Source organism: Hemiscyllium ocellatum, chromosome 34, assembly GCF_020745735.1.
Source record: "Hemiscyllium ocellatum isolate sHemOce1 chromosome 34, sHemOce1.pat.X.cur, whole genome shotgun sequence".
In the NCBI taxonomy this organism is placed as follows: Eukaryota; Metazoa; Chordata; class Chondrichthyes; order Orectolobiformes; family Hemiscylliidae; genus Hemiscyllium; species Hemiscyllium ocellatum.
In genome coordinates, this window is record NC_083434.1 from 24,834,793 (window position 1) to 24,861,518 (window position 26,726).

The window sequence follows — 26,726 nt, forward strand, 5'->3', positions numbered from 1 at the left end:
TCTACTCCGTGTCTTATGACTAGCACCTATGGTCTTGGATCTTACTTTTGGTAGACTTTTATACCTTTTCATATTCAACATCAACGTGCCCAATACAGTACCACAAGGTACACAATAGTGTGTGTGTTTGTTTGTTTTCATTCAATCCATAAACGAGTTACATATTGTTACTAATCACTACTATTTCTGGAATCTTCCAAACAGCAAGTCAACACCGACCACTGTGAAGTCCAATCCATCTAAAAGGCACAGAGACCGTCTGAATGCTGAATTAGACCATTTGGCCAATCTCTTGCCATTTCCACCAGATATTATTTCCAAATTGGATAAACTTTCCGTTCTACGCCTCAGTGTCAGCTACCTCCGAGTGAAAAACTTCTTTCAAGGTAGGCTCATTTAACACTAAATGACTCTTGATTTTTAGTCACTTTTCATTTTTTATCTGGTGATTTGAATTGGCAGATCTTAATCTTTTTAACCCTGTAAAATCTAGCTCTGCTTGCTCCTAATCCAATTCCTTATTTGCATTTTTTTTTCTCTCCCCTTGTTTTTACTGTTTTCCATATATTTCTTTATTCCACATACTTTGGTCTATTTGCCTGTATCTATTTCCTTGAAGTCTCTCTGAATGGCATCTATCTTTCATCCCAAGCCATCATGTCCTCATTGGCTGCCATTCCTTCAGTTCTGTAGATGCAAACTCAGAAATTCCCTCTCTCTCTAAAGTCTTCACCTCCCTCCTCTTAACTTTTTCTGTAAAAGTCACTTCCTTGAAACCAGCTTTTTAAATCCACCCTAATATCAATTCCTTTTGCTTGATGTCCCTTTGGGTCACTCATCCTAATATTAAGTTATTTGGCTGAATGGACTATGTACCTTTCTACCTCCAGTACAATAAGCATGTTCTTCTGGGAATTGCATTTAAAATAGTCTCCATCTTTTTCTGCTTTCTTGGCACCTTGAGGAAATGAAGTCTCTCTTGCTGTCTTTTGGCTTCTTTCTTTTGAGATTACCTCTGTTCTTCCAAGCAAAGCTGTTTTAAATTTGTGCCAATGTTATTTAATAGCACATACTACATCCCTTTTAAAACTCTTCAAATCTGTTGTTTATTTTCACAGCATGTTTCTTTGCTTTGTGATTGATTGAAACAATCATTGTTAATCCTTAACAGTTTTTGGTCTTGATCAGCTTGAGCCTGATTTTTATCCCTGTAACCACTAGGTTGTAGTCTGAGTTACAGGATGTTTTTGACTTAAACATTCTTCTCTTTTGTTTATAAAGCCCTCCAAGATCTTGCTCCTCTTCTTTCAGAAACCTTCTCAATCTCTGTGATCCTTCAATTTTGGTTTCATGACCAAAATAGACCCATTTTAATTGTGCCATCACTAGTTGCCAAGCCATTAGCTGCTTAGGCTCTAATCTCTGAAAATTCCTCCCCCCTTATCCTTGCCAAATCTCACTACTACTCCACCTCCTCTCCCCTTTTACAATTCTTAAAACCTACCTCTTTTTACTAAACATTTGGTTATCTGTCCTGACATTTATGTGGCTGGTGTTTAAATTTTGTATGACAACGTTCCCTTTAAAGCATCTTGTGATATTTTACTGCATTAAATGTGCTGTATAAATTCAAACTATTGTTTACTATTCTCATGTAATCAGTCTAGTCTCTTGGTCTCCCTTTGTCTTTGGTTGATTTCATAATTTCAGTACCGGCCCTGTGGTACTGACACAATGTTGGCAGACAGCTGTTCCTTGGATATTGTGTGCATTTATAGATAAATGAGTTGTCCTTTTTAGATTAAGTATTATAATGTAATGTAGCACATGATAAAATAAGAAAGTCAAAGGCTTAGAAGTTAGAACAGTAGAAGTGGAAGAGCTTGAATACAGTAATGTAACAGTTTGAGTCAATGAGGGATTTTTAAATTGGGTGGAAATTAAAAACCAAAGAAAATTGAAGAACACCCACAACCCACTCCAATGTGTCTATGCTCAAATTTTGAAAAGTGTTACTTTTGGCTGTAATGTAAGTAATGTATTTGCCTGAGTTGGTTTAACGATGAATGAAATTGAGTCAGCATCATCACATTTATAGTTATAATTACATGAAATGAGATTTTTCATTAATGTTTATACTCTCTTGAATTTAGCACCCCCTAGCACTACATCCAGAAATGTTTCATTAAAAAGAAAGGGACATTAAAGTGTACTTTGTGCACATTTAAAATACAGATTGCTCAACATTATTAAAGGCTCAGAAGTAGGCATCATTGATCACGGGCATTGCATTGGATGAGAAAGTTGTCTGTGCCAGCAATAGCGTGCTGTGGTGGGATCAGCAGAAGTGCAGAACAGCAAAAGGGACAGCAATGGAGGTCCCAGGATCACCGGAGACATGACCCATGGGAGAAAGTCTACAGACAATATTGAATCCCTTGATCTGACTGAACAGCAATGCAATTCAGGGCAGGTTTATTGTCCTGACAGGTAGGAATCAACTTAGGAGAGGAGTTGGACTTGAAGACAACCCCTTATCCATCACTGTCAAAATCATCACCATCCAGAATTTGTTTACATACCAGTGCACTACAGAAACTTCTCGAATTTCTCAGCCCATAAGCATATAAACTGCGCTAGTAAGTAGGTAGTCCATTGAACTCTGACTATTCTTTTCTCTTGTGGGTCAAGGGCATCGCTAGCTAGCCAGCATTTATTACCCATCCCTAGTTGCTCTTAAGAAGGTGGAGGTGAGCTGCCTTCATGAACTGCTACAGTCCATGTATTGCAGGTACATTAAGGAGGGAGTTCCAGGATTTTTACTCAGCTACGGTGAAGGAATGACAATATATTTCCAAGTCAGGATGGTGAGTGGGTTGGAGGTGAATTTGCATGTAATGGTGTTCCAATGTATCTGCTGGCCTTGTCCTTCCATCTTGGGTTTGGAAGGCACTGTCTAAGGATCTTTAGTTAATTTTTGCTGTGTATCTTGTAGGTAGTACATACTGCTGCTACTAAGCATTGTGAGTGGAGGGAGTGAATGCTTTTGGATTTGGTGCCAACCAAGCAGGCTGCTTTATCAAGCTTCTTGAGTGTTGTTGGGGCTGCACTCATCCAGGCAAATCAAGACTATTCCATCACACTCCTGACTTGCATCTTGTAGATGCCAGAAAGGTGTTGGGATGTCAGGAGATGAATTACTTCATTATTCCTCACTTTTCACCTGCTTTTGTAGCCATTGCATTTATGTGGTGAGTCCAGTTGAGATTCAGGTCAATCGTAACACAAAGGATGGTGACTGTTGGGGGATATCAGTGATGGAACTACTATTGAATGTCTCTTATTAGAGATGGTCATTGCTTGGCACAATTATTGCCAGTTGTCAGACAAAGCCTTGAATACATTCCAAATCTTATTGCATTTGATCATGGAATGTTTCAGTACCTGAGGAGTCGCACATGGTGCTGAACATTGTGCAATCATCGGCGAATATCCCCACTTCTGATTTAATGATGGAGGGAAGGGTTTTAATGAAGAAGATGAAGATGCCTGGGCCCAGCCCAGTTCCGTGAAGAACTCCTGCAGAGATGTCCTGGACCTGAGATAACAGACATCCAACAACCACAACTACCTTCCTCTGTACCAGGTATGACTCCAACTAGTGAGAAGTTTATCCGTTATTCCCTTTGACTGACTGTGTAGTTTTGCTAGGGCTCATTGACACCACAAATGCAGCCTTGATGTCAAGGGCTGTCACTCTCACTTGCCCTCTGGAATTCAGCTCTTTTGTCCATGTTCAAACCAAGGCTTTAATGTGGTCAGAAGCTGAGTGGCCCTAGCTAAACCCAAACTGGACAACGTTGAGCAGGTTATTGCTGAGCAGATGCTGCTTGATAGCACTGTTGACTTTAATTCCATCACGTGATACGATTACAGGGTGTCAGGGATTGCACAAGTGTCAATTCAAGGACCTTCCCAGCAATCAAGAACTTCTATGAAGTGCAAAAGATTCAATTCTATCAGATAGCTGTAATATCGTGTTCTATACATTGAAACATAGGAAGGGTGTGACTGCTAGACCGGGTACACAGGAAATTTGTAAGTATGCTACCAGGAATGGAAAATCTGAGCTAGGAGAGAAGATTAGACAATCTGGGGTTTTTCAGAGTTGAGAGATATTTTAGCTGTGATGAAGAAAATTATGGAGCACAAAGAGAACAGGTGGGATCTGTTTTGAATCAGGAGAGTGGTCAGTAATTTTGGAGTACAAGGGTTTAAAGTAATTAGGAAAAGGATTAAAGAGGAGTTGAAATCAATTCTTTCTGATCCAGAAGATAATGGTGTTCTGGAACTCACTGCAATGCTGGCTCAATGGTCAATATTGCTGCCTCACAGCACCAGGGAATGACCGAGAATTGTGTGCAGTTTTGGGCCCTATCTCTCAGGAAGGATATACTGGTCCTGGAGTGTGTTCAGAGGACGTTCACGAGAATGGTCCCGAGAATGAAAAGCTTAAAATATGAGGAACATTCGAGGACTCTAGGTTTATACCCAGTGGAGTTTAGAAAGATGAGGGGGATCTAATTGAAATATACAGAATACTGAATGGCCTGTACAGAGTGGATGTTGGGAAGATGTTTCCATTGGTAGAAAGGACCTAGACCCGAGGGCATAGTCTTAGAGTAAAGGGAAGGCATTTTAGAATGGAAATAGAGAGAAACTTCTTCAGTCAAAGAGCGGTGAGTCTGCGGAAGTCACTGCTGCAGAAGGTGGTGGAGGCCATGTCATTGCATATACTTAAGATTTGAGATAGATAGGTTCTTGAGTACCAAAGGGATCAAGGGTTGCTGTGAGAAAGTGCGAAAATGGGGTTGAGAAACTAATCAGCCATTATTGAATGGTAGAGCAGATTCGATGAGTTGAATGGCCTAATTTCTGCTCCTATGTTTTATGGTCTTATTCCAGCATTGGGTGACTGTGTGAGATTTGTTTGTTTTCCCCATATCTGTGTGGGTTTCCTCTGGGTGCTCTAGTTTCCTCCCACAGTCCAAAAATGTGCCGGTTAGGTGGATTGGCCATGTTAAATTGTCCATAGTGTCCAGGGATGGTGCAGGCTAGGTGGATTAGTCATAGTAAATGGGACAAAATAGAATGCTCTTCAAAAGCTCAGTGCAGAGTTGAAGGGCCAAAAGGTCTCTACCTGCGCTGTAGTTATTATATGATAGAGGGAGAAACTTTGTTACCTTTTTAAAAAATTTGAAAGTTTATTGAAGTCATTTAATTTACTGGACAACAGGCCAAGAACCAGAAAGTGGGATTGCACCACATTGCTATTTGATTGTCCTGCAATGATGTGATTGGTCAAATGGTTGATTCCCACATCACAAAAGTTCAATGTTTCAATGCACAGTTTGTGTGAAATGCAGAGGTTGTGGATTTCCTGGGAGCTGTTGGAATGCATTCAGATATGTCAGTGGGCAAAACACTGACATGTTAAAGGTGTGCTTCATTACCATAAGTATGTGTGGAGCCACCCTCTATGTCCAAGCTGTCCAGAATCTGGTGCACTGCATTCTGCACAACATTGCATAATAGAGAGAGTTGGAGGTTGATCAGTTCCAAACCAACTGCACATACAGCCTAGGATGCCCTCTGAGATGACTCAATTAGTTATTCCAACTGTGGAACAAACAACAAATGAAAGGCTCCCCTACAATTTTTCACAAAGAAATGAAGGTGAAGTTGGTGCTTGAAATGAAACATTGAACAAGATGTAGAAATCACGTGGATCTATAAATTCTAATGTGGCATTGAACGTTTTGTCAAATACCCATGTGCATTCCCTCAGTGAATTACAATTACTTCAGCCTTTGCTTCCTCATGCTGCTTTTCCCAAAAAGGAACACAAATGTGAAGGCAGGATACTTCTTACCTTTACTGATGCTTGTATTTTATTCTGGATGTTAATTAATTAATTATTTTTTTAAAAACTGCGTTGAACTGATTTGGACTAATATCCATAAGGCGATTAGTCCACGTCTCTAGATTTTTTGATCTAAAGAGATTTACATAAATCATGGCAAAGTGGTTGATAACTCACCTCCAATATCATTAAAGGAGAAGACACACCAGTGTAGAACGAGCATGTCCAGAGAGAGGCCTTAGACATGACATTATAGAGTTGTGATTAAGAACCTACTATGTAGAGAGATGAAAGTTAGAGTGCAAAAGTACATGAGGAGTTAAAATCTTGACTTAAGAGTTAAAAAGCAAGAGCCTCAAGTAGTGAATGTGCAGATGCCAAACCGACTCAAGACCAATATCTCAATATGTAGGTAGCCGTAAAAATTAGGAATGGGTAATGAATGCTAGCTTGGTCAGTGCTGTTCACGTCCCCAGGATTTCTTTTTAGAAGTACACTTCAGATTACGCCAGGCATGTGTGCATCCTGTCTGCTGCACAGCTTGGAGACATGATTCCTGCTGGTTGGAAAAATGTAATCATTTACTCACATCAAAATCAGCGGCTCCATCCTGTTAATGTTTTACTTCCAAGTTTCAAGTACATAATCTCCCTGCTTTCTCAGAATCCTTTGTGTTTAATATGAGACTAACATCACTTGCAGTGCATTGGCCCTTTTGGAGAACAGGTGAACCAGGAGCATTGGGGTCAGGTACCTTGAAATCTTAATTTGGCTTCTAGACTTCCAAGGGCAAAGCCAGGTTTTTCTATCAGTCAGAAGTGATCTGTTGGTCAAAGAACTCCCTTTGTCAAAGTAATCATGGACTTTAACCAAGTAAACTGAAATTAATAGATCATGCGCAATATTTCTCAGAAGATGGGAAATTATAGGATTGGAGTTAGTACCTACCTCTTGTTAATTTAACTGGAAACAAGACATGTGGCAATTAGGGAGTGGAACGAGCTAGTGACAGCACAAAGACAACAGAGAGGTTGAGAGTGGTGGTGATGTAGAATTCACTGACTAGCATACACATATCCCTTTAAGAGGAAGTCAAACCATTCCCCTTCCCTCTGCTTTAAGAGGGATTCAAGAATAGTACTGGAGATACTCCACTGTAATACTCCACTGTTCTTTCAACAGTGAGAAAGAAGCCGTTGCAGGAGACTCTTTGCTTACGATTAGGTAGATACCATTGACACCAGGCTCAATAAAGGAGGAGTCGGATAAGAATAGTGTAGTCTCAAGTTCCAAGTTCAAATCCCACTCCAGGACTTGAGCACAAAAATGAAAGCCCTTGTGCTGTACTGAGAAGCAGTGCACTGTTGATAATGTAATCTTTTGAACTGTCACCACATCTATTCATTTCAAAAGCATCAGTGGAGTTACCCACTGTGTCCAGGTCAATAATTATTCTTCAATCAACGCCACAGGGAAGCGATTATGTGGTCATTTATCATGTTGCTGTTTGTGGGAATTTGCTGAATGATTCTGACTGCCATGTGTCCTACATTTATAACATTAACTGCACTTCAACAAAAACTACTTTGGCTGTAAAACACTTTGATATATCTAATCATGAAAAATTCTATACAAATCCAAATCTTCCTTTCAACTACATTAAAGACTACAGTGAGTCTTAGAGCCTTAAGTAAGGGTTTGTTGAGTATTCTAGCAATGGAAAAGCTCTGAGTTGAGAAGTTAATATCTGGATCTGCAGAGAAAATGGTCACAAATATGGGAAGTGAAACATTTTAAAGGACTGGAGAGGTCGGAGGTTGATGATGCAAAGTTGGTTTACAATTGGTAAATAGGTGATGCTATTGTCACCAACTACCTTTCATCTACCATTCAAAAGATAAAGATGATGAGGAAATCATTTACAATCTTTTGTGAGCATTGGGAATAAGAGTGAGACATCTCAAGAAATGAGTTTCATAGACCAGTGTGTTCTGAGACGGTATGAGGAGAGATCGAAGAGAAACAAGAAAGCTATAGGTTCAAGACTACGACAGCTGAGAAACTGAGACAAGGTAAGTTTCATGGATTAGGAGGAGAGGTCGTGGACTACAAGATCTCAATTTTGGTTGCTGAGAAGAGCATGAGCTGCTTGTTTGTGGGACACAAGGGAGCAGGACTAAAGTCAATGCCTGATAGCAGGGAGACAAAGTAAAGCTGGGGTTATTTTATTGCATCCCACAGCAATTTTACAATTTAAGGTTATGTTCCACCTCACTGGGGTAGTACACAAAATCAAGCTCTGCTCTCCTGCCTCAAAAGGTCAATATCTTATCAAAGTGCACAAAATTCCCTGATTTGTCCAATTTATAGACCTAGATTGTTAGAAAGTACAGAATAGGTTTCTGCATTTATAAGTAAACAGACTGCAGCTACTTGTAAACAATTATGAACCATCAGCGTATAACTCTCCTGTTTAAAACTCTAAACTCCTTTACATATGTGCACATAGAAACACACAGACCCAAATACAAAAATAGACAAATGCAGAAAGCTTGAAATATTGGCTTGCTCTCTCTCCATGGATGCTGCCCGACCTGCTGTGGTATCCAGCATTTGTTGCTTTCAGTACATACTCCAGCATCTCTGCAGTAATTTTTTCCTGTAGGTTTACGGATGGAGAGGAAACTGGGAAAGCAGTTCGGTGGTCTCTATTCACAGAATCTGCTGAGGTGGTTCTTGAGCTGATTAGATTGATTTGCAAGAGGCACAGAGTGGCTGGGGTTCGCACATAATATCTCTGATTTTTAAAATTAAAAGTCACACCTTCCAGAAAGATAAATTGCCTTTTCTTTAGGCTTAAAGGTACTTAAGGCTTAAAGTACTCGGAAATGAGCGGGTGGAGATTTGAAGGCTGCTTGTTCACACCCCGACCTGTTCTTTTACCTGCGAATCAATCACACGGCTGTTGACAGACTCTGTCATTGATAATTGGTCACTATTCCAAAAACCAATCGGTTACTTGGTGACAACTAAATCTGTTTTTGCGCACACCCCTCAGCTCCAGCTTGCCTGCAAAGTACTTTTTAACCATTGCTTGAACAAGTAGCTATATAGATGGCAATTACAATGAGTGTCAGGTTACTCGCTTTTAAAAAGTGTGGTAAACCTTCAGCAATTCTTATTTTTAAAACAGTTCTTTTCCATTTCATTCCAAATTAAAAGTACAGAGAACTAAAAAAGGCATGGTTGTTACAGGTAAGAAAATTCATGGGTGTCTGTAACTATCATCCACCCATTTGTAACTTGGAGAACTAACAGAAATGAAATGGCTACACCATGACTGACATCACACATGTTCAGCATGTGGAAAGATCTTTTAGGATCGAGTGAGGTTTGATGCTAGATAAACACATCCTGACTGCAACAACAAAAAGTTGTGATCAGAAAAAGAATTCTACAGAACACAATTGTATTCTCTTTACTCCCAATATGCATCATTCTTTTTGAGTAGAAGCTAACCAGTAAAAGTATTTCAATTATGTCGTCTTTCATTTTCCAGTACAATTTTCAGTATTTTCATCCAGCAGATGTCAACCATCGTTATAAACTGCCAACTGTGTTTACCTGCTCAAATTCAGCTGAAGGTTAGGCACAAAATAAACATAAGAAAGTACTTAGATGTTTTAATGAGTAGTCAATTGAAGTTCTGCTCCAGTATGTTTCTCTGGCAAACATGTTGTTCATTTATTAGAATGACATTGAATGGCATGACAGCAGTATTAAAGACAGGATGGTCATTAAACAAAGGCATTAATTTTTGCATGCACAATGATTTGATCTGTACATGCTATGTCAGCTATATTCATATAAACCACACTAAACCATTCAGTGCATCAAACTAGACTCCCCGTTGCTTCCACTTGTATGAAATTGATGCCATCTGGCTCCAATCTTCTGGCTTTACATGAGCTAGTATCTAAACAGTCATTAGGTTGGCATTGGTTTGGGCATGCACACAGATCAGGAACTGGCCATCAGGCTGACAATACCAAACATTATCCAACTAATGTAGCTCAGGTTCTGCATGTCTCTAGAAATTCATACCTTAACAAGAAGTCTGGATCTGTAAATGAAACAAAAATAGTCTCTCTTGGCACTTTGGAAACTGAGTCGACTATAGTTTACAACAAAATATTTGTACACATATTTGTAAATCTGTATACACTCATGTTAGTTCAACATTACCTCTGTGCTCATTAACAGACACTGGCTGCCAATCTGGCAATGCCTCCAATTTAAAATTCTCATACACATTGAACTGATCAGATATTTTTCTCCTATCTTAACCTACCAAGATGTGGACTGGGGTGGATGAGATCAGAAGTCACCTGACAAAGGAACAACACTCTGAAAGCTTGTTATTTCAAATTAACCTGTTGGACTATAGCCTGAAGACTTTTGGTCTTAACCTACCAAGAATATATAAAGGAAATTGTGTTAAATGTGCAACAAAAAGATTACTACCTTTAGATTCTGTGATTCCAGAGCTGTAGAAGAAATTTGCTGCACAGCATCCCGATGTGTGCACGGAGATTATGTGATTTTGCTCAAGAGACTAGTCCATCCAAGTTCAAATTGAAATTCAATATTGGCAAGCAGATGTCATTGAATTTGAAACTTGACAACTTGGGTTCTAATCCCAGGTGAGTTAGTGCTCATGCTGGGTTTTATATACACAATGAACTTGCCAGGTCGTTTTTGGTTCTTCTGAAAGAGCTATTAATGTAGTTTACTTATTACTTGAATTGTAATGGAGATCCAGAGAGAAATTTATAAGAGGATCTTGGGCCTGATCTAATGTTCACATTTTTCCATGGTTCTGTTCGTGTTACAAAAGCTCGGTGGGAGGATGAGCAGTAAGGATGATGCAGAGATACTTGTGTGATTTGGACAGTCTGACTGAGTGGGCCAATGCATGGCAAATGCATTATAATATGGAAAATTTTCTGGTAATGTACCATGGTAGCAAAAATAGGAAAGTAGATAATTATCTGGCTATAAATTGAGAGAAGGGAATGTGCAACAAGAAAGGATGTCCTTATATGCCAGTCACTGAGGGTAAGCATGCAGATGGTATAGGTACCATCAGGCAGTAAAGAAGGCAAATAGTATGTTGGCCTTCATAGTGAGGGGATTTGAGTAAGGGAGCAGGGATGTCTTGCTGCAATTGTACAGGGTCTTGGTGAGACCACGCCTGGAATTTTGTTTGCAAATTTGATTTCATTATCTTAGGGAAGATAGAAGAAATCCAATGAAGGCTGATTCCTGGGATGGGGGGGCTGATATGAGAGGTTGAATTCATTAGGATTATATTCGCTTACATTCAGAAAAACAGGGGGGAACATCCTTGAAACCTATAAAATTCAAACAGGACTAGACAGGAAAGATGCTCCAGATGATGTGGAGTCCAGAAGTAGACGTCATAGTCTATGGATAGAGATGAGGAGAAATTTCATCACTCAGAGTGCTGAGCCTGCGAGATTAACTACCACAAGAAAGCAGTCAAAGCCAAAATATTGTATGATTTCATGAAGGAGTTGGGCCTTGCCCTTGGGGCTGAAAAGGTCAAAGCACGAACAGGCCATTGAGTTGGAGGATCAACCGTGATCATAATGAATGGTGGAGCAGCCTCGAAGGGTTTATTGGTTTACTCCCACTCTGAATCGCTATGTTCCCGTGTCATGTCATCTTAGAAACCTGCCTAAGGAAGTGTTACTCTTTTCCTAACACCTAATATAGCTTAACGTGTCATTGTTCAATGTGAGAGTATCACATACTAGAAGATATTCCAGTGATTGCAAACGTTCACAATTATGCATCAACAGCAAAAGCACAGAAAAAACAAGTAATCAAAAAGCTCCATTGGCTTCCAAGAACAGACAGGGCCCATTTTCAAACAAAAACAAATTTTCCAGTCAATGATTGATCATAGCACGGTGACTTCCATGATGATAACCAGTGCATCTAACCACAACAGGGGTCATGTTTCCAATGAATCTGTGGAGGGATTATCAGAAACAGATCATGCTCTTAGTTTTGTGAGCAGCCAGCATTCGCATTGTGCATGAATTGTGATTTAGCATAGTCCTCCATAAAGTAGGGCATGGAGGACTGTGACAAGGAGAGCATGGAGTGCCTCTACATTGATCTTTGACAATGGGACCTTATTCCAATGTGAACCACATGGTATGCCACACAAAAAGCAATGAGATTGTAAGTGTGGTAGGATTATTAATATCTGTCTCCCCACCCACTGCATCACCCAAGGAAGGCTGCGCTGCATATTGTCAAATACTAACAGTTTAAGGTGAGAGGAAATCAGTGAATTGTAGCCTGCAGGTGTAGCTTTTAAGATCACTGCTGCTTTTATAGAGATGATGACGATCCATTTCCATTTCACCTTCATCGTTTACATTATAGTGAAAAGCAAAGCAGGCTATTTTTATGTCAAAACAGTAAATTGCGGGCTCAGCTGGAGTCCTCTCCTCGCCACCCACCACTCTGCTGCCAAAACCTCTATGTTCCTTTTTTCCATGCAATCCCTGTTGAGCCTATCAGTGCTGAGCTTCCACATGTTCCCATGCATATCTGAGAAATGCCTTCATCTCCCAGCATTCCCCATTGAGCCCGACAGTTTAGCTACACCCACCACCGTGCTACCCTGGTCCCCTGTCAAAGCCAAGGTGGTTGCTATTGCCAATGTTTCCTGCACCCCCATCCTCCAGTAGTTATTCATGACCTCCCATGCAGCATTGACTGCTCCCCACCCCCTCCCCAATATGTTGAGATACTCCTTCACAATTATTGTCCTGTCTGCATTCAGCGTCCTGCCTCCAATCCCCAGAAATTACTTCCATCACTTCCCTACCACAGCAGTTGCTCCTGATAACCCCTCTTGACTTTCACTGAGTTGATCCCATTGGATTTGATGTTGCCAATACCTTCCCTTCCTATGGTGCCATTGGTGTTCTCAACCAATCCTGGTATTGAAGTCTCCAAGGAAAAATTATCTTGTCCTCCTTTGGATGTTTGTCAACAGTGTATCAAGGTTGGCTTAGAAAATCTCATTTACGTCCTCCTCCAAATCAAGTGTTTGGGCATAAGTGTTCACAACTGTAGCCAGTTATAGATCAGTCTGGTATCTCTTCAGTTCTCAGGGTATGATCACAGTTCTTTCTTAGGTTGGTCACTGTTAGCTAGATCTATTAGGGTTCTTACATTTCAGGCTCCAAAGTTTATTATTCTTCATTCTGACTGCATGTGGCTAATCCCTTTGGACATGGTAAGACAGTCAGGAGTTTTGAGGCAGGCTATTTTTAGGGAACCAAATTCCAGCCCCATCTCCCCTATTAGAGTGAGCAGAGCCAATCATGAACAGGATGCTCGGTTATGGGCACAGCTCCTGAAATGCTCTGTCTGCTTCGTCCAGAACTAAGACGACTGACACCCAGCACCTAATGTGTCCGTTTGTGATTAGGACCTTCCAGGTGTGTGTGTGTGTGTGTGAATAGAGTGGGAAGTTTACATTTGTTTGCAGCATTAAGTCCAATGAATACATTTCATGGGTGTTTGCATTTTAAAGGGTACCAATGACGTAGGCTGTGATAATGTAGCTGGACTGGTTTATTTGTCATTCTAGTGTGAGAATATTGACCTTTAAAATTGGGTCTTCTATTTTAGTTTTACAGTTGTGTTGCAAAGTTTATGGGATGAATTAAACAGTTTATGGCTCTTGCATGTTTTTCATCCAGTGGCACGAAAGTCGACACCTGCAAGATAATAACTGGACAGTGTGGGTGTGTACAAAAGTATTTATACTGAACAATCATAATGATAACATTACATGTTTATCAGGCAATATTACGCATCCTCAGGTTGTGGGCATTATTGATAAAGCCAGCATTTATTGCTGTCCCTCATTTCAGTGAAATGGGTACTTAAAAATGCTGCATTTTTCCTCAGTGTCAACTTGCTATTTCTGAGGCCAATTCAGAGTCAACAGTATCAGGGGTGGGACTGGGTTCATACATGGGGCACCAAGTAAAGAAGGCAGGTTTAGTTCTCTAAAGAGCATTTGTGAACTAGTTGAGTTTTCACTTTCACTTTATTGTCCCTTCAGAGGACTCGAAATGGAAGTTCATTTTAGGTACATTGCTTATTCGTCAAGAATTACATATATGCAAATAATAAATTTTTGTTGATTAATCAAAGAAATCATCTTCTACACTGCAATAATTTTAATATATTTTAGTTAGTTCTAATCATCAGTCAGCTCTGGTGTCAATATTGGTGTCGATACATCAGCTCCTGTTAATCATTCTTTTGTACAAAGGTGGGATAAGCTCAGGAGCGGATTTTTTTGCCCTGCAACTGAGGGATTGTAGACTTTTCCCTGAACACATCCAACAGTTGTACTGAGACAAACAATTCTCATTGTTCATGACACTCAGGATTTTCATCAAAATACTTTGAGTGCAGATTTTGTCAAGGAAGATCAGCTATCAAATATCTTTCCTGCCTGATTCAGTAATCCTTGCACAGTTAACAAGAGTTGGCTTTCCAAATATTGCTGTACCAGGCAAGGCTTTGATTAATCTCTCAAGTACAACAGAGTAAGAGGTCCATGGTTGTAAGGTCAATTTGAAAAGATTTTAATTTACTGAATTGTACAACTGTGGACATCTCTTGGGGCCCAACAAGCTGGCAGCTTCATGGTCACTGACCAATTTTTCTTTTTCTTTTTCTGGATTCTATTTAACTGAATTTATGTTTGAAAAAAAAATTAAAACAATGGCACTTTGAAAAGGGAGAGGGACGGACAAAGGCAGCACATGGTCTGTGCAGGAGAGAGAAAGAAACCCACACTGCTAACTGACACAGCAGTGAACCTGCGCAGTTAACTCCTTTGCTGTTGAATTCATATATCACTGGACATTGGCGTGCACCTGGGAAAATTAGCAAACCGTGAAATTCACAACTGATCTTGGAGGATCCTGTTTGGGAGAGGTCACAGAGCAGAGACAGAAAAGTGAACAGTTTTAAGTGTGGCCTTGGGGCCTTGCTGCAAGTCTGCAGTGGTGAATAGAGGGGGTTCTTTCTTGATTGTGTTTTATTGAGATATGTCTCTTGATTAAACTTAAAAATATAAATCATAAATATTAAGTTGGCCTGGAATAGTTTTATTTTAGAGGAATAAGACGGTGCTATTTTCTGGGTCTGCAGATTGGAAGAAGCAAAACTGGTCCTTATTAGAGTGATATACTCCTCTTGTTCGATGTGGGAGTTTAGGGAGAGTTTATGTTTACTGAGGATGATATCTGCAATAAATGCCATTGGTTACGAATCCTATCAGAGCAAATGGATCAATTGGAGACACAGTTCGAGGCAATGAAGAATTTACAAGAGCAAAGGCATGTGATGGAAGGCAGTAATAGGGAGGGAGAAAAGTCGCAGATACAATCACATAGATGGGTTAACTCCAGGAAAGGTAAGAGAGGTAGGCAGGCAGTGCAGGAGTCTTCTGTGGCTATCCCCATTTCAAACAAGTATGCTGTTTCAGAAAATGTGGGAGATTGATGGATTCTCAGGAGAATGCAGCACAAACAATCAAGTTTCTGGTATTGAGACAAGCTCTAATGCAACAGATTGATTGTATAAGGGCACTGTCTACTCCGAGGCACAGACAAACATTTCTGTGGCCAACAGTGAAAAATCAGAATAGTGTGTTGCCTCCCTGGTGCCAAGATCATGGATGTCTCAAGGCGGAGAGAATGTTCTCGAGGAGAGACCCCAGCAGGAGATCATTGTACACATTGGAACCAAAGACATAGGAAGGGAAAAAGTTGAGATTCTGAAGGGAGAATATGGAGAGTTAGGCAAGAACTTAAACAGGAGGTCCTCAAGGGTAGTAATATCTGGATTACTCCTAGTGCCACAAGCTAGTGAGGGCAGGAATAGGAAGATAGAGCTGATGAATGCATGGCTGAGGAGCTGGTGTATCGGAGAAGGATTCACGTTTTTGGATCATTGGAATCTCTTCTGGAGTACAAGTGACCTGTACAAGAAGGACAGATTGCACCTAAATTGGAAGGGGACTAATATACTAGCAGGGAGATTTGCTCAAGCTGCTCAGGAGGATTTAAACTAGAAACGTTGCGGGGTTGGGGGGGAAGGTGGGACCCAGGGAGATGGTGAGGAAAGAGATAAATCTGAGACTGGTATAGTTGAGAAAAGAAGCAACTCAAACAGTCAGGGCAGGCAGGAACAAAGCAGAGACAGTATTAGGCAAGAACTTTCAAAAGCTGATTGGGGGCAGATGTTCACATGTAAAGGGACAGCTGGAAAATGGGAAGCCTTCAGAAATGAGATAACAAGAGTCCAGAGAAAGTATATCCATGTTAGGGTGAAAGGAAAGGCTGGTAGGTTTAGGGAATGCTGATTGACTAAAGAAATTGAGGGTTTGGTTAAGAAAAAAAAGGAAGCATATGTAAAGTACAGACCGGATAGATCAAGTGAATCCTTAGAGTATAAAGGCAGTAGCAGTACATTTAAGTGGGAAATCAGAAGGGCAAAAAGGGACATGAGATAGCTTTGGCTATTCTCCTTGAATTAAGAAGAATCCAAAGGGTTTTTACAAATACATTAAGGACAAAAGGGTAACTAGGGAGAGAGTAGGACCCCTCAAAGATCAGCAAGGCAGTCTTTATGTGGAACTGCAGAAGATAGGGGAGATACTAAACGAGTATTTTGCATCAGTATTTACTATGGAAAAGGACATGGAAGATATAGAATGTAGGGAAATAAATGATGACATCTTGAAAAATGTCCATATTACAGAGGAAGAAGTGCTGGATGTCTTGAAATGGGTAAAGATGGACAAATCCCCAGGATCTGATCAGACGTACCCTAGAACTCTGTGGGAAGCTAGAGAAGTGATTGCTGGGCCTCTTGCTGAGATATTTGTATAATCGATAGTCACAGGTGAGGTGCGGAAGACTGGAGGTTGGCAAACGTGGTGTCACTGTTTAAGAAAGGTGGTAAGGACAAGCCAGGTAACTATAGACTGGTGAGCCTGACATCGGTGGTGGGCAAGTTGTTGGAGGGAATCCTGAGGGACAGGATGTACATATATTTGGAAAGTCAAGAACTGATAGTCTAGATGGCTTTTTGTGTGGAAATCATGTCTCAGAAACTTGATTGAGTTTTTTTTTTGAAGAAATGACAAAGAGGATTTATGAAGACAAATTGGGTTGGGATATCTGGCCAGCATGGACGAGTCGGACCAAAGGGTCTGTTTCCGTGCTGTACATCTCTATGACTTGAAATGGCATTTCAGAATTCCAAGTCATTCTCGTGATTATTTATTTGACGTATTTGTATGACTAATCGATTAATAACAATCAATCCACACTTGATTAATGAGTTTTTTTTAAAAAGAATAAAGTAAGAATATGAAGATGGCAACAAGATACCATATATACTCATGTGTAGGTCGAGTTTTAAAGACCATTTTTTAAAAGCTGAAATTAGGGGGTCAACTTATACACAAGGTATTGTTTTCGAGGGGGATGAAATTCATGTTTGGCATGGGTCAAAAAATGGACAAACAAGCCAGATCTCCATATAAAATAATAAACGACAAAATGAAAAAGAATTATGGCCATTATTGAATTGGGGGGATTATTACAATAAGTTCAGAGCAGAACTGTACGTGACACCTACATCTAAGAAACTGAGCAACAGTGGGAAGACAAGGTCAAGAGCTGTCATAAGGTACTGTAGATATTAGCTAGCATAGATTAAATATATGTATGTAAATATTACATATATACAGTATATCATTTTGTATATAATATATAGTGTGTGTATATACATATATATATTATATCACATGGTATATGTAGTTATCAACATTCAATTTTTTATATTTTTATTGAAAAAAGATTTTTTGGATATTACAGCAAACACAACAATTCAAAGAAACCCACTCATTACATACATAAAGAATAACTAACAACTAACTTAATAAAATGACAATAATAGTAGTAATGATAATATATCTCAGCAAAACAAACTTATAGCGCTTTATCATCGAGAGCAAAAATTTATACATATTCTTGTGTTTGTAACTCCTCCTCTCTGGAGACCAGATTTATTAAACAGAATTGTTATTGCCATATTAATAAGGGCCTTTATATAGCCAACACATTTGTGCCCAGGTCGTCTAAAATGGGCCGCCATGTTTTATAGAAATTTCCTGTTTTTTGGTGCACTATGCTTGTGAGAAAATGGATGTGCTCCATGACTAGCTTACACCAGCCCAACAACCCTGGAAAGTTTTCAGACACCCACCCTAACAGAATGTTCGTTCTTGCACAAAAAGTGAGGATACTGAATAGGTTGTTTTGTGCATGTCCAAAGGGGGTACATTAGCTAGGCCAAGAGGAGGAGATACTGCGTCCATCTCCACCTCTGTCCCCAGGAGCCTTTCTATTTCGCCTGCCAGTGCTCCAGTATGCCTGGAGCCTGTGGCAAGACCAGAGACAATGAGTGAGAGTACTTGTACTCGTTTTGCACTTGGGACATATTGAAGGTTCTCCACTTTACATTTTGAGAGACGATCTGGAGCCAAGTGGACCCTATGGAGAATCTTCAATTGCAAGGCATGGGTCCTATTGCAAATTGAGATCCTTCTTGCATTTTCTCAGATATCCTCCCATGCCCCAGAGGAGAGCTCAATGCCCAGTTCCCCTTTCTGTACCTTACACAGCCGCTCAGTCACCTGCAAGGAGCTCTCCACCAGCGGGTGATAAAGAGTGCTGACAGAAGGTGTATATTTTGCACTAAGCATCTTTTTATCTCTGTTGGATTTATAATGGTCAGTTTGGAGTGTAGTTCTTTTTTTGAGTATAGTTCCTGATTTGGAAAGAACAGAGGAGATCCCTGCTAGCTAACTCGCATTTCTGAGCTAACCGGTCAAAAGACGTCAATGTGTCCCTCATAACTGGGTCACCCAGGCAAGACACACCCCTAGCTGCCCAAAGTTTAAACCCGAATCCATCATCCCCGGTTCAAAACCTGGCATACCAATTATGGATGTCAAAAATGGATGTTTTAGCAACATTGCCCTCACTGTGTTGCATTGCCCTCCATGCTTTAACAGTATTAATAACTATTGGGCTATGACAATATTCCTTAACTGTCCTCATTTTATCCCAGGCAAGAGAGTGTGGTGCTGGAAAAGCACAGCAGGTTAGGCAGCATCTAAGGAGCAAGAGAATCGACATTTTTGGCATAACCTCTTCATCAGGAATGAAGGGCTTATGCCCGAAATGCCAATTCTCCTGCTCCTCCGATGCTGCATGACCCGCTGTGCTTTTCCAGCGTCACACTCTCGACTCTGATCTCCAGCATCTGCAGTCCTCACTTTCTCCTCATTTTATCCAAGAATGTTTCTTTAGTAAAGATCAATGGTGGTATTCCCATAAGATACAGCAGGTGGGGGAAAATGTTCATTTTAATGAGGGCTATCCGACCTAACCAAGAGATCCGAAACACCTCCCACCTTTGAAGGTTTTATTTAATTTTGTCTTCTAGATGGGGAAAATTGGTTTTCAATAGCCAATCAAAGACAGGAATAATGAATATATCTAAGTAAAGAAAACCTCCCCGTGAGCATTTAAAGGGGGATTGAGATTCGCCCTCAGTGCCAGGCATTTTCAGGAGGTCACCCATGGGCATGGCCTCTGATTTCATAAAGTTGATCTTGTAACCTGAGAAACTGCCAAACGCGTTAATGCATTGTATCAGATGAGGTACTGAAATCGTCAGGTTTGACAAAAAAAAACAAGACTATCATCCACATACAATGCAATCTTATGTGACCTTGTCCCACTTCTGGAGTGATTATATTGGGATCCCTACATAAAGCCTCTGCCAGCAGCTCAATCACCAGTATGAAAAGCAATGGCGATGGGGGACAGCCTGTCAACTGCCCCTAAGGATATTAAAATTGCTTGACCACACACCATTGATGAGAACTGCGGCAAGAGGTTTCCCATAAAGAACGCTTAACCATCTGATAAAGTCCTCACCCAAACCAAACTGCTTTAAGAATGAAAAAGGTATGGCCACTCGGCCTGATCACATGTCTTCACCGTGTCTAAAGAGATCACTAATCCCTGTACTGATCATTGTTGACATATTTGGATCACATTAAGTAACCTCCTGACATTATTAGAGGATCTGCGGTCCTTTATAAAATCCATCTGATCCGTCTTGATAATAGATGGCAGCACAGTCTCCAGTCTTAATGCAGGGGTCTTAGATAGGATTTTGAAATTGACATTCAAAAGTGAGATGGGTCTATGGGAAGCACAGTCCTCCAAGGCCTTCCCTTTTTTAAGGATGAGAAATGTTTTCCTCCCATAAAGACAGTAGAAGGGGGCCATGACTGTGTGAATCATTAAACATACTAAGCATCGGTCCTGACAATATATTTATAAATTCCTTATAAAATTCACTGGGAGTCCATCAGTTCCAGGTGCCTTTCTATTCTGGAGCTGCCTCACAGCTTCCTGCACCGACAATGGGGCATTAAGGAGAGACGTTTGTTCAGGGGTCACACCTGGGAGATCCAGATTCCTAAAAAAAAAAGACTCCATCCACACAGCTTTCAGACTGATACAGTTCAGAGGAAAATTTCCAAAGTGCCGCATTAATCTTTTTAGAATCACTGGTTGGGTTTCCAGTATCTTCCCTGATTGAGGTGGTGGCTTGAGGAGCACTCCTTTTCCTGGCAAGATACACTAAGTATTTGCTCAGTTTGTCTCCATGCTCAAACAACGTTTGTTTTGCCGAAGTAAGCTCCTTCTTAGCTGTCCGTGTGAGCATGGAGTTCAAGGTGGACCGAGCAGTGATCCTCTGTAATTTAGCCAGCGAGGGCCTATCAAGTAAGCCTTCTCAGCTGCCTTCAGCTATGTTTCAAGCAAGTGTTGCTGCTCACCCTTCTGCTGTTCCTTACTGGCAGAATAGGAAATAACTAACCCCCTGGCATAGGCTTTAGTAGTTTCCCATAGAATGGATAGATTGCTGGCTGAGCCTGAATTAATGTCTAGAAAAACCTTGGAATTCATTGGAAAAGTATTCAATAAACTTACTATCCTTAAGGATGAAGGGATCCAGTTGCTAGTGTCCCAAACCTACTATAGTGTCCTTACTCTTGACCATCAGGTACACTGGCTGTGATCAGAAATAGTAATGTTGCCAATTGTACATGATACTACTGAGCCCAAATGCACTGCGGGAGTCAGAAAGAGATCAGTCCTTGCATGACATTTGTCTGGATTGGAAAAATCATGAACTCCCTGCCTGTAAGGTGAAGGCACCTCCAGAGATCCACCAGTCCTAGTTCAACACACTGATCCTGTGGAAGCTCAGCCCGAGCTTGCTGGCTTCTTGTGAACACCTGTCCGAGAACAGAGAACCACCACTTGATTAATAGAGTCAACAGTACTGTCTTTATTCAAGATTGCCAGTATACACGTATACAAACGAGCTTGGGAGCAGATCCACTCTAGCCCACGCTGGGTGCTAGACAGTGGTCTCTCGCTCTCAATTGGGAACGTTGTCATATTTATACATAACTTTTCACGCAAGGCAGAATCCCGTGTCTTGGGGTTATCACAAAGTATGTTAATCAAGTTATACTTCAATGTAAACGTACACATCAGGAATGTTCTAAGTCCGACATACAGACGTCAGCATTACCTCAAGTTAAGACATTAGCATTTTTCTGAAGATAAGCTATCAACATTTTCTTTAGTTAAGACATCAGCATTCTTGTACTGCTCTCAAGTTAAACATTCAGATACCAGAATCGCTCGAAAGTTAAGCATTCAGACATCAGCATTGTTCTGGTGACTGCCCCGTGACTTGGTGGGTGTACTATGGACTTGTGTATTCAGACTTCTTTCAGGGAACCTTACAAGTTGCAGTGTTAGCAGTTTGTGTCTCGCTCAGCATGTCGGGCAATACAGCCAATGCCCCACAAACATTGACCATTTTACCCGACACGCCAGGCGCCATTTTCTATATGGTCACTGTTTCTATCTTCAACTTATCAATCCCATAGTTGCTTAGATCGTGAAGACGATATCAGAGGGGGAGGGGGTCTTTAGGCAATCTGACTACCGTAGGATCTATTCGACAATTAAAATCTACCCACCATGATAATATGCTGAGATGCAAGACTCATCAATTTAGGAAGTGTGTCTATCAGGAACCCATGGGTGTGGATTGGGGACAGTGAACATTTAAGATCCCATATTCTTCCCCATTTATCAAGGCTTTAAGAATTACGAATCTTCTGTGAGTGTCTTTAATACACTCCAACAACTTAAATGGGAGATTCTTACTAACAAAAATGACCACTTCTCTACTCCAGGTACCAAAAGATGAGAAATAAGATTAGATTAGACTAGATTAGACTTACAGTGTGGAAACAGGCCCTTCGGCCCAATAAGTCCACACCGACCCGCCAAAGCGCAACCCACCCATACCCCTACATTTACCCCTTACCTAACACTACGGGCAATTTAGCATGGCCAATTCACCTGACCCGCACATCTTTGGACTGTGGGAGGAAACCGGAGCACCCGGAGGAAACCCACGCAGACACGGGGAGAACATGCAAACTCCACACAGTTGGTCGCCTGAGTTGGGAATTGAACCCGGGTCTCAGGCGCCGTGAGGCAGCAGTGCTAACCACTGTGCCACCGTGCCGCCCACAAATAAACCTGGTCATACCCATTCTGTTGCAGTTTCAAATGTTCTGCATCATATAGGTGTGTATCCCGCAATAAGGCGACATCCACCCTTTTTTAAAACTGGAGAGTACCTTTTTCTCTTGACCGGCCAGCTTTTCCTCATTCTTTTTTTCTTTGATCATCTCACAACACTTGGTGAGTTCAGCAGCTAAGGCCTGCTGAGTAAACAGGCTTGCAGCCCTGGTGGATCTGGCCTTAGGTGAACTCCTTCCTTTCTTTGGCATTTTCCTGCAACAAAAGCAAAGAAAAGTAAAAATTTGAAATTCTATAGCTCTTTTACTGTTTTTTAAGTCAAAATGACTTGGTTGGGATGGGTTCCAGCTCTGTCCTGCCAATGTTGAAGTGTGGAGCCTAGCCAACAGGCCGAAGGGCCTGTTTCCACACTGTAAGTAATCTAATCTAACTCCTTCCTCCTAGACTGCCGCCATCTTGAATCCCTATCAACATTCAATTTAACGATTTGAAAATCGTGTTGTGCACATGACATGTGATGACACAGGTATTGCATTTGAACGAAAATTGTGCAAATCATGCTCTTTAGGACTGTACATATGGTCAGGAAAAGACCCCTGGATCGACTTATACATGAGGTATATGAAAAATACCAGATTTCTTGGTCAAAAAATAAGGGGTCAACTTTTACATGAGATCGACCTATACACGAGCATGTACAGTACTTTGAATTAAAGCTCCTTTTCTGGATTATGTTGAGCTTTTAACATGTATCACAGCCAGATAGTCAATGAGATTCATTTGATAAAACATGAAATGAGTGGTTAGAAAAGAATAATTAATGTTGTCATGACCACCAGGCAGATCCTTCAGTGAGCTGGTGATTTGTCTAGCTTATGTAGAATTACAAGATTCCTACAGTGTAGAAGCAGGTCATTTGGCTAATCAATTCCACACCGACCCTCCTGAAGGGTATCCCACCCACCTACCCTATCCGTGGATTTCATTTGGCTAATCTACCTGACCTGCACATTTTTGGACTGAGGGGAAACCGGAGCACCCAGAGGACACCCACACAAATACGGGGTGAACGTGCAAACTTCTTACAGTCACCCGAGGCTGGGGTCGAACCTGGGTCCCTGGCACTGTGAGGTAGCTGTGTTAAGCACTGAGTCACCCTGCCAACCCCCCTTTTAATTTCTAACTATTCAATTTCAAACAGACCAGCTGTCATGCTTTTTTTTAACCAAGTTTAAAGTCAGAATTAATTATTATTTATTACTGAAGGTTCTTTGCAGATAAAGAGTTAAATTTAACCACAAGAAATTAGGAGGATCTTAAAAAGGTGGAAAGCAGGAGAAATACAAAGTAGGAAGAAAGGGAGGAGATAACCGTGGAATAATTGTTGGATGATCATCTTTGTCAAGTAATGGAAAAATTACTGATGAAGCAAAGTTGATGAGAGAAACATCTGGCACTTTCAGATTTCCAGCAGAGTGCTCTCTTGATGGCTGAGTTTTGTATTGATGTTGTCCTGTCCAGTGAACATTAAGTATTGTCTGAGATGATACAAAAAGCTGACATATGCTATACATAACAGGGCAGATGCTTCTACCCACCAAATTATAATTAACCTTGGCCTTGCTATCAGGTGCCACAAGTTGAGTGGTGGCCTGAGACTGGGAATTAGATCTGCCAAAGTGGATTGGAAAGTGATGGCAAGGTGCAGGGTAGGGCATTAGTCACCAAATGTCCAAAATATAACATTAACCTTCCATTACAAGTGCTGATCTCCATTTCTGTCACACAGGACGATGACCTGGATCCAACATTAACACTTAAGTCAATCTCCTATAATGCAGTTGTGAGCCCTATTTGGTATTTATTGGTCTCCCACTAGTTTCCAGGTTTATTTGAAAATCTCAGATGCAAACCCAAAGTTTGATTGAATGTCATCTTCTTGGGCGTGTCCATAATCCAGAAGCCATCTGGTGTCAGTGTTTCTAGCTGCTTTCTCAGTTTCCTCTGGTGAAGCTTTTGTTTAAGAATTAGTCACAAAGGATTCACTTGTACTATTTGGTAATGTTCATACAGAGAGCATCATAATGGGTGGTATTATGGTTTCATAGAATCCCTGTAGTTCAGAAATAAGCCATTTGGCCAATCGAGTCTGTACCAACCTTACAAAGAGCATCCACCCAGACCTAGCCCCTGACCCCATCTGTGTATGGCTAATCCACCTAACCTACACATCTTTGGACTTTGGGAAGAAACTGGAACACCTCAAGGAAACTCGTGCAAATGCAGGGAGAACATGAACCTCCACCCAAGCAGTCACCCAAAGCTAGAATTAAACCAGTATCCCTGGCACTGTGAAGCAGCAGAGTTAACCACTGAACTCTCCTTTGTATGCCTTTGAGGAATGTGTTGAAAGTGTTGATTAATACAGGTCGTTCTGCTATAATGCACATTTCATTAATGCAAATTTGCTATAACGCGATTGACTAATTGGGGACACTGTTTCTAAAAAGTGAACTTTTAAAGCACGTATTGGTTATAATACAATTCCAGCCCCATTAGTTTAAATGGTGCTGTTATTACTCAATTTTCTTATAACACGGGATTGCATGAGAACGGAACTACCACATTATAGCAGAATTAACCGGAATGTGTTGAGAATGTGGGGAGCTGACTAAAGTATTATTGCATTACATAAGAATTAGAATGAGTGGCAGTGGTGAATGGCTGAAAGACTCAGCTGAAGTTGAAGTGAACGAGAATTGTGACGTGAATGAAATATGTTTGGGGAAACAGACTGAAGGGAAGAACATGATACAATGAAAGTGAGTCTTATCATACTTTTCCCGACCTAGTTAAGTCAGTAAAATGAAAATGATAATGAGTCATTCCTGTTATCTACTATCCGCTCCACTTTCTCTGCACCCCACCTCTCACCCATTTCAATTCCACCTTGGCATTAATTCATCGGAGGATCGATGTGAATTTGTTGGGCCGAAGGGTCTGTTTCCACACTGTAGGGATTGTATGATGATAAACAGTGATTCAATGAAATTGTGAGAGTATAACCCAAGGCTAAGCTCATGCCATGGCCAGGGTGCAGTGGAAATGGTAACATCAATAAGCTACATTAATGTATAACTTCAGTGTAAGTCAACATCTGGTTTGAAGAATCCTTGAACACCTTTGAAACTTTATAAAGTTATGTAAGTTTTAAAGCCTAATTTGTAATCTAACCATCTCAATCTGTGGTAGAATCAAGCTGGATGTGTAATTTACACCCCCATCCCCATCCTTCCCTCCAAAATGGCATAAAGAAATGAAGATTGATGAGACACGCATCTCACTTCCCAAATGCCAATGCTAGACATTAGTGTTATGCTGTCATAACATCTGGCCTGATTCAAGATCCTGAGTTTATTGTTTTTGGTATGTCTCCAAGTTACTCACTTTTTCCATTTCAAATATTTTCTTCTGAGTAATTTTCTTTTGAAAAAGTATCAATTTGTTCAGTTGATCTATTGGACCAAACAGGAATTTATTTGGCCACTGGTAAAATGCATTTGAAAAATAGATGTTTAAGAGCTCAGAGCTTTAAAATAGATACTCTCTGCATAACTCGAGATGCTACCTCTTCCTCATTGATAACCAAAGGAAATCAGTTGCATGCTGACCACTTCTTCTATCGACCACTACCCACTTCCCATGAACTGACTAACTCAACAGTGATCATTGGCAGACTCTGCTACCTGACCTCATTTTACTGCATTTCCCTACCTCCCTGCACCAGCAGTGGAAAAAGTGCATGAATGGCCAAAAGCAATCCCGTTTTTACTGAGCTAAAAATGTACAAAGTGTTTTATAGCTAATGAATTATTCTGGAAGCTTAGGCACTATTGCAATATACAATACAACAGCAAATGTGTATACAGTGAGATCCCACAAAC

The 26,726-nt window shown here is 40.7% G+C and overlaps 1 protein-coding gene across 3 annotated transcripts in view; it reads left to right on the plus strand.

Moving 5' to 3' along the window:
- LOC132832342 (aryl hydrocarbon receptor repressor-like) overlaps positions 1 to 26,726 on the plus strand; it is a 196,551-nt gene that overhangs the window by 37,909 nt on the left and 131,916 nt on the right. For all 3 annotated transcript variants that reach the window (XM_060850273.1, XM_060850272.1, XM_060850271.1), the window contains one exon: positions 205 to 386. In XM_060850273.1, the coding sequence (XP_060706256.1) occupies positions 205 to 386 (182 nt within the window). The remainder of the gene's footprint in view (positions 1 to 204; positions 387 to 26,726) is intronic.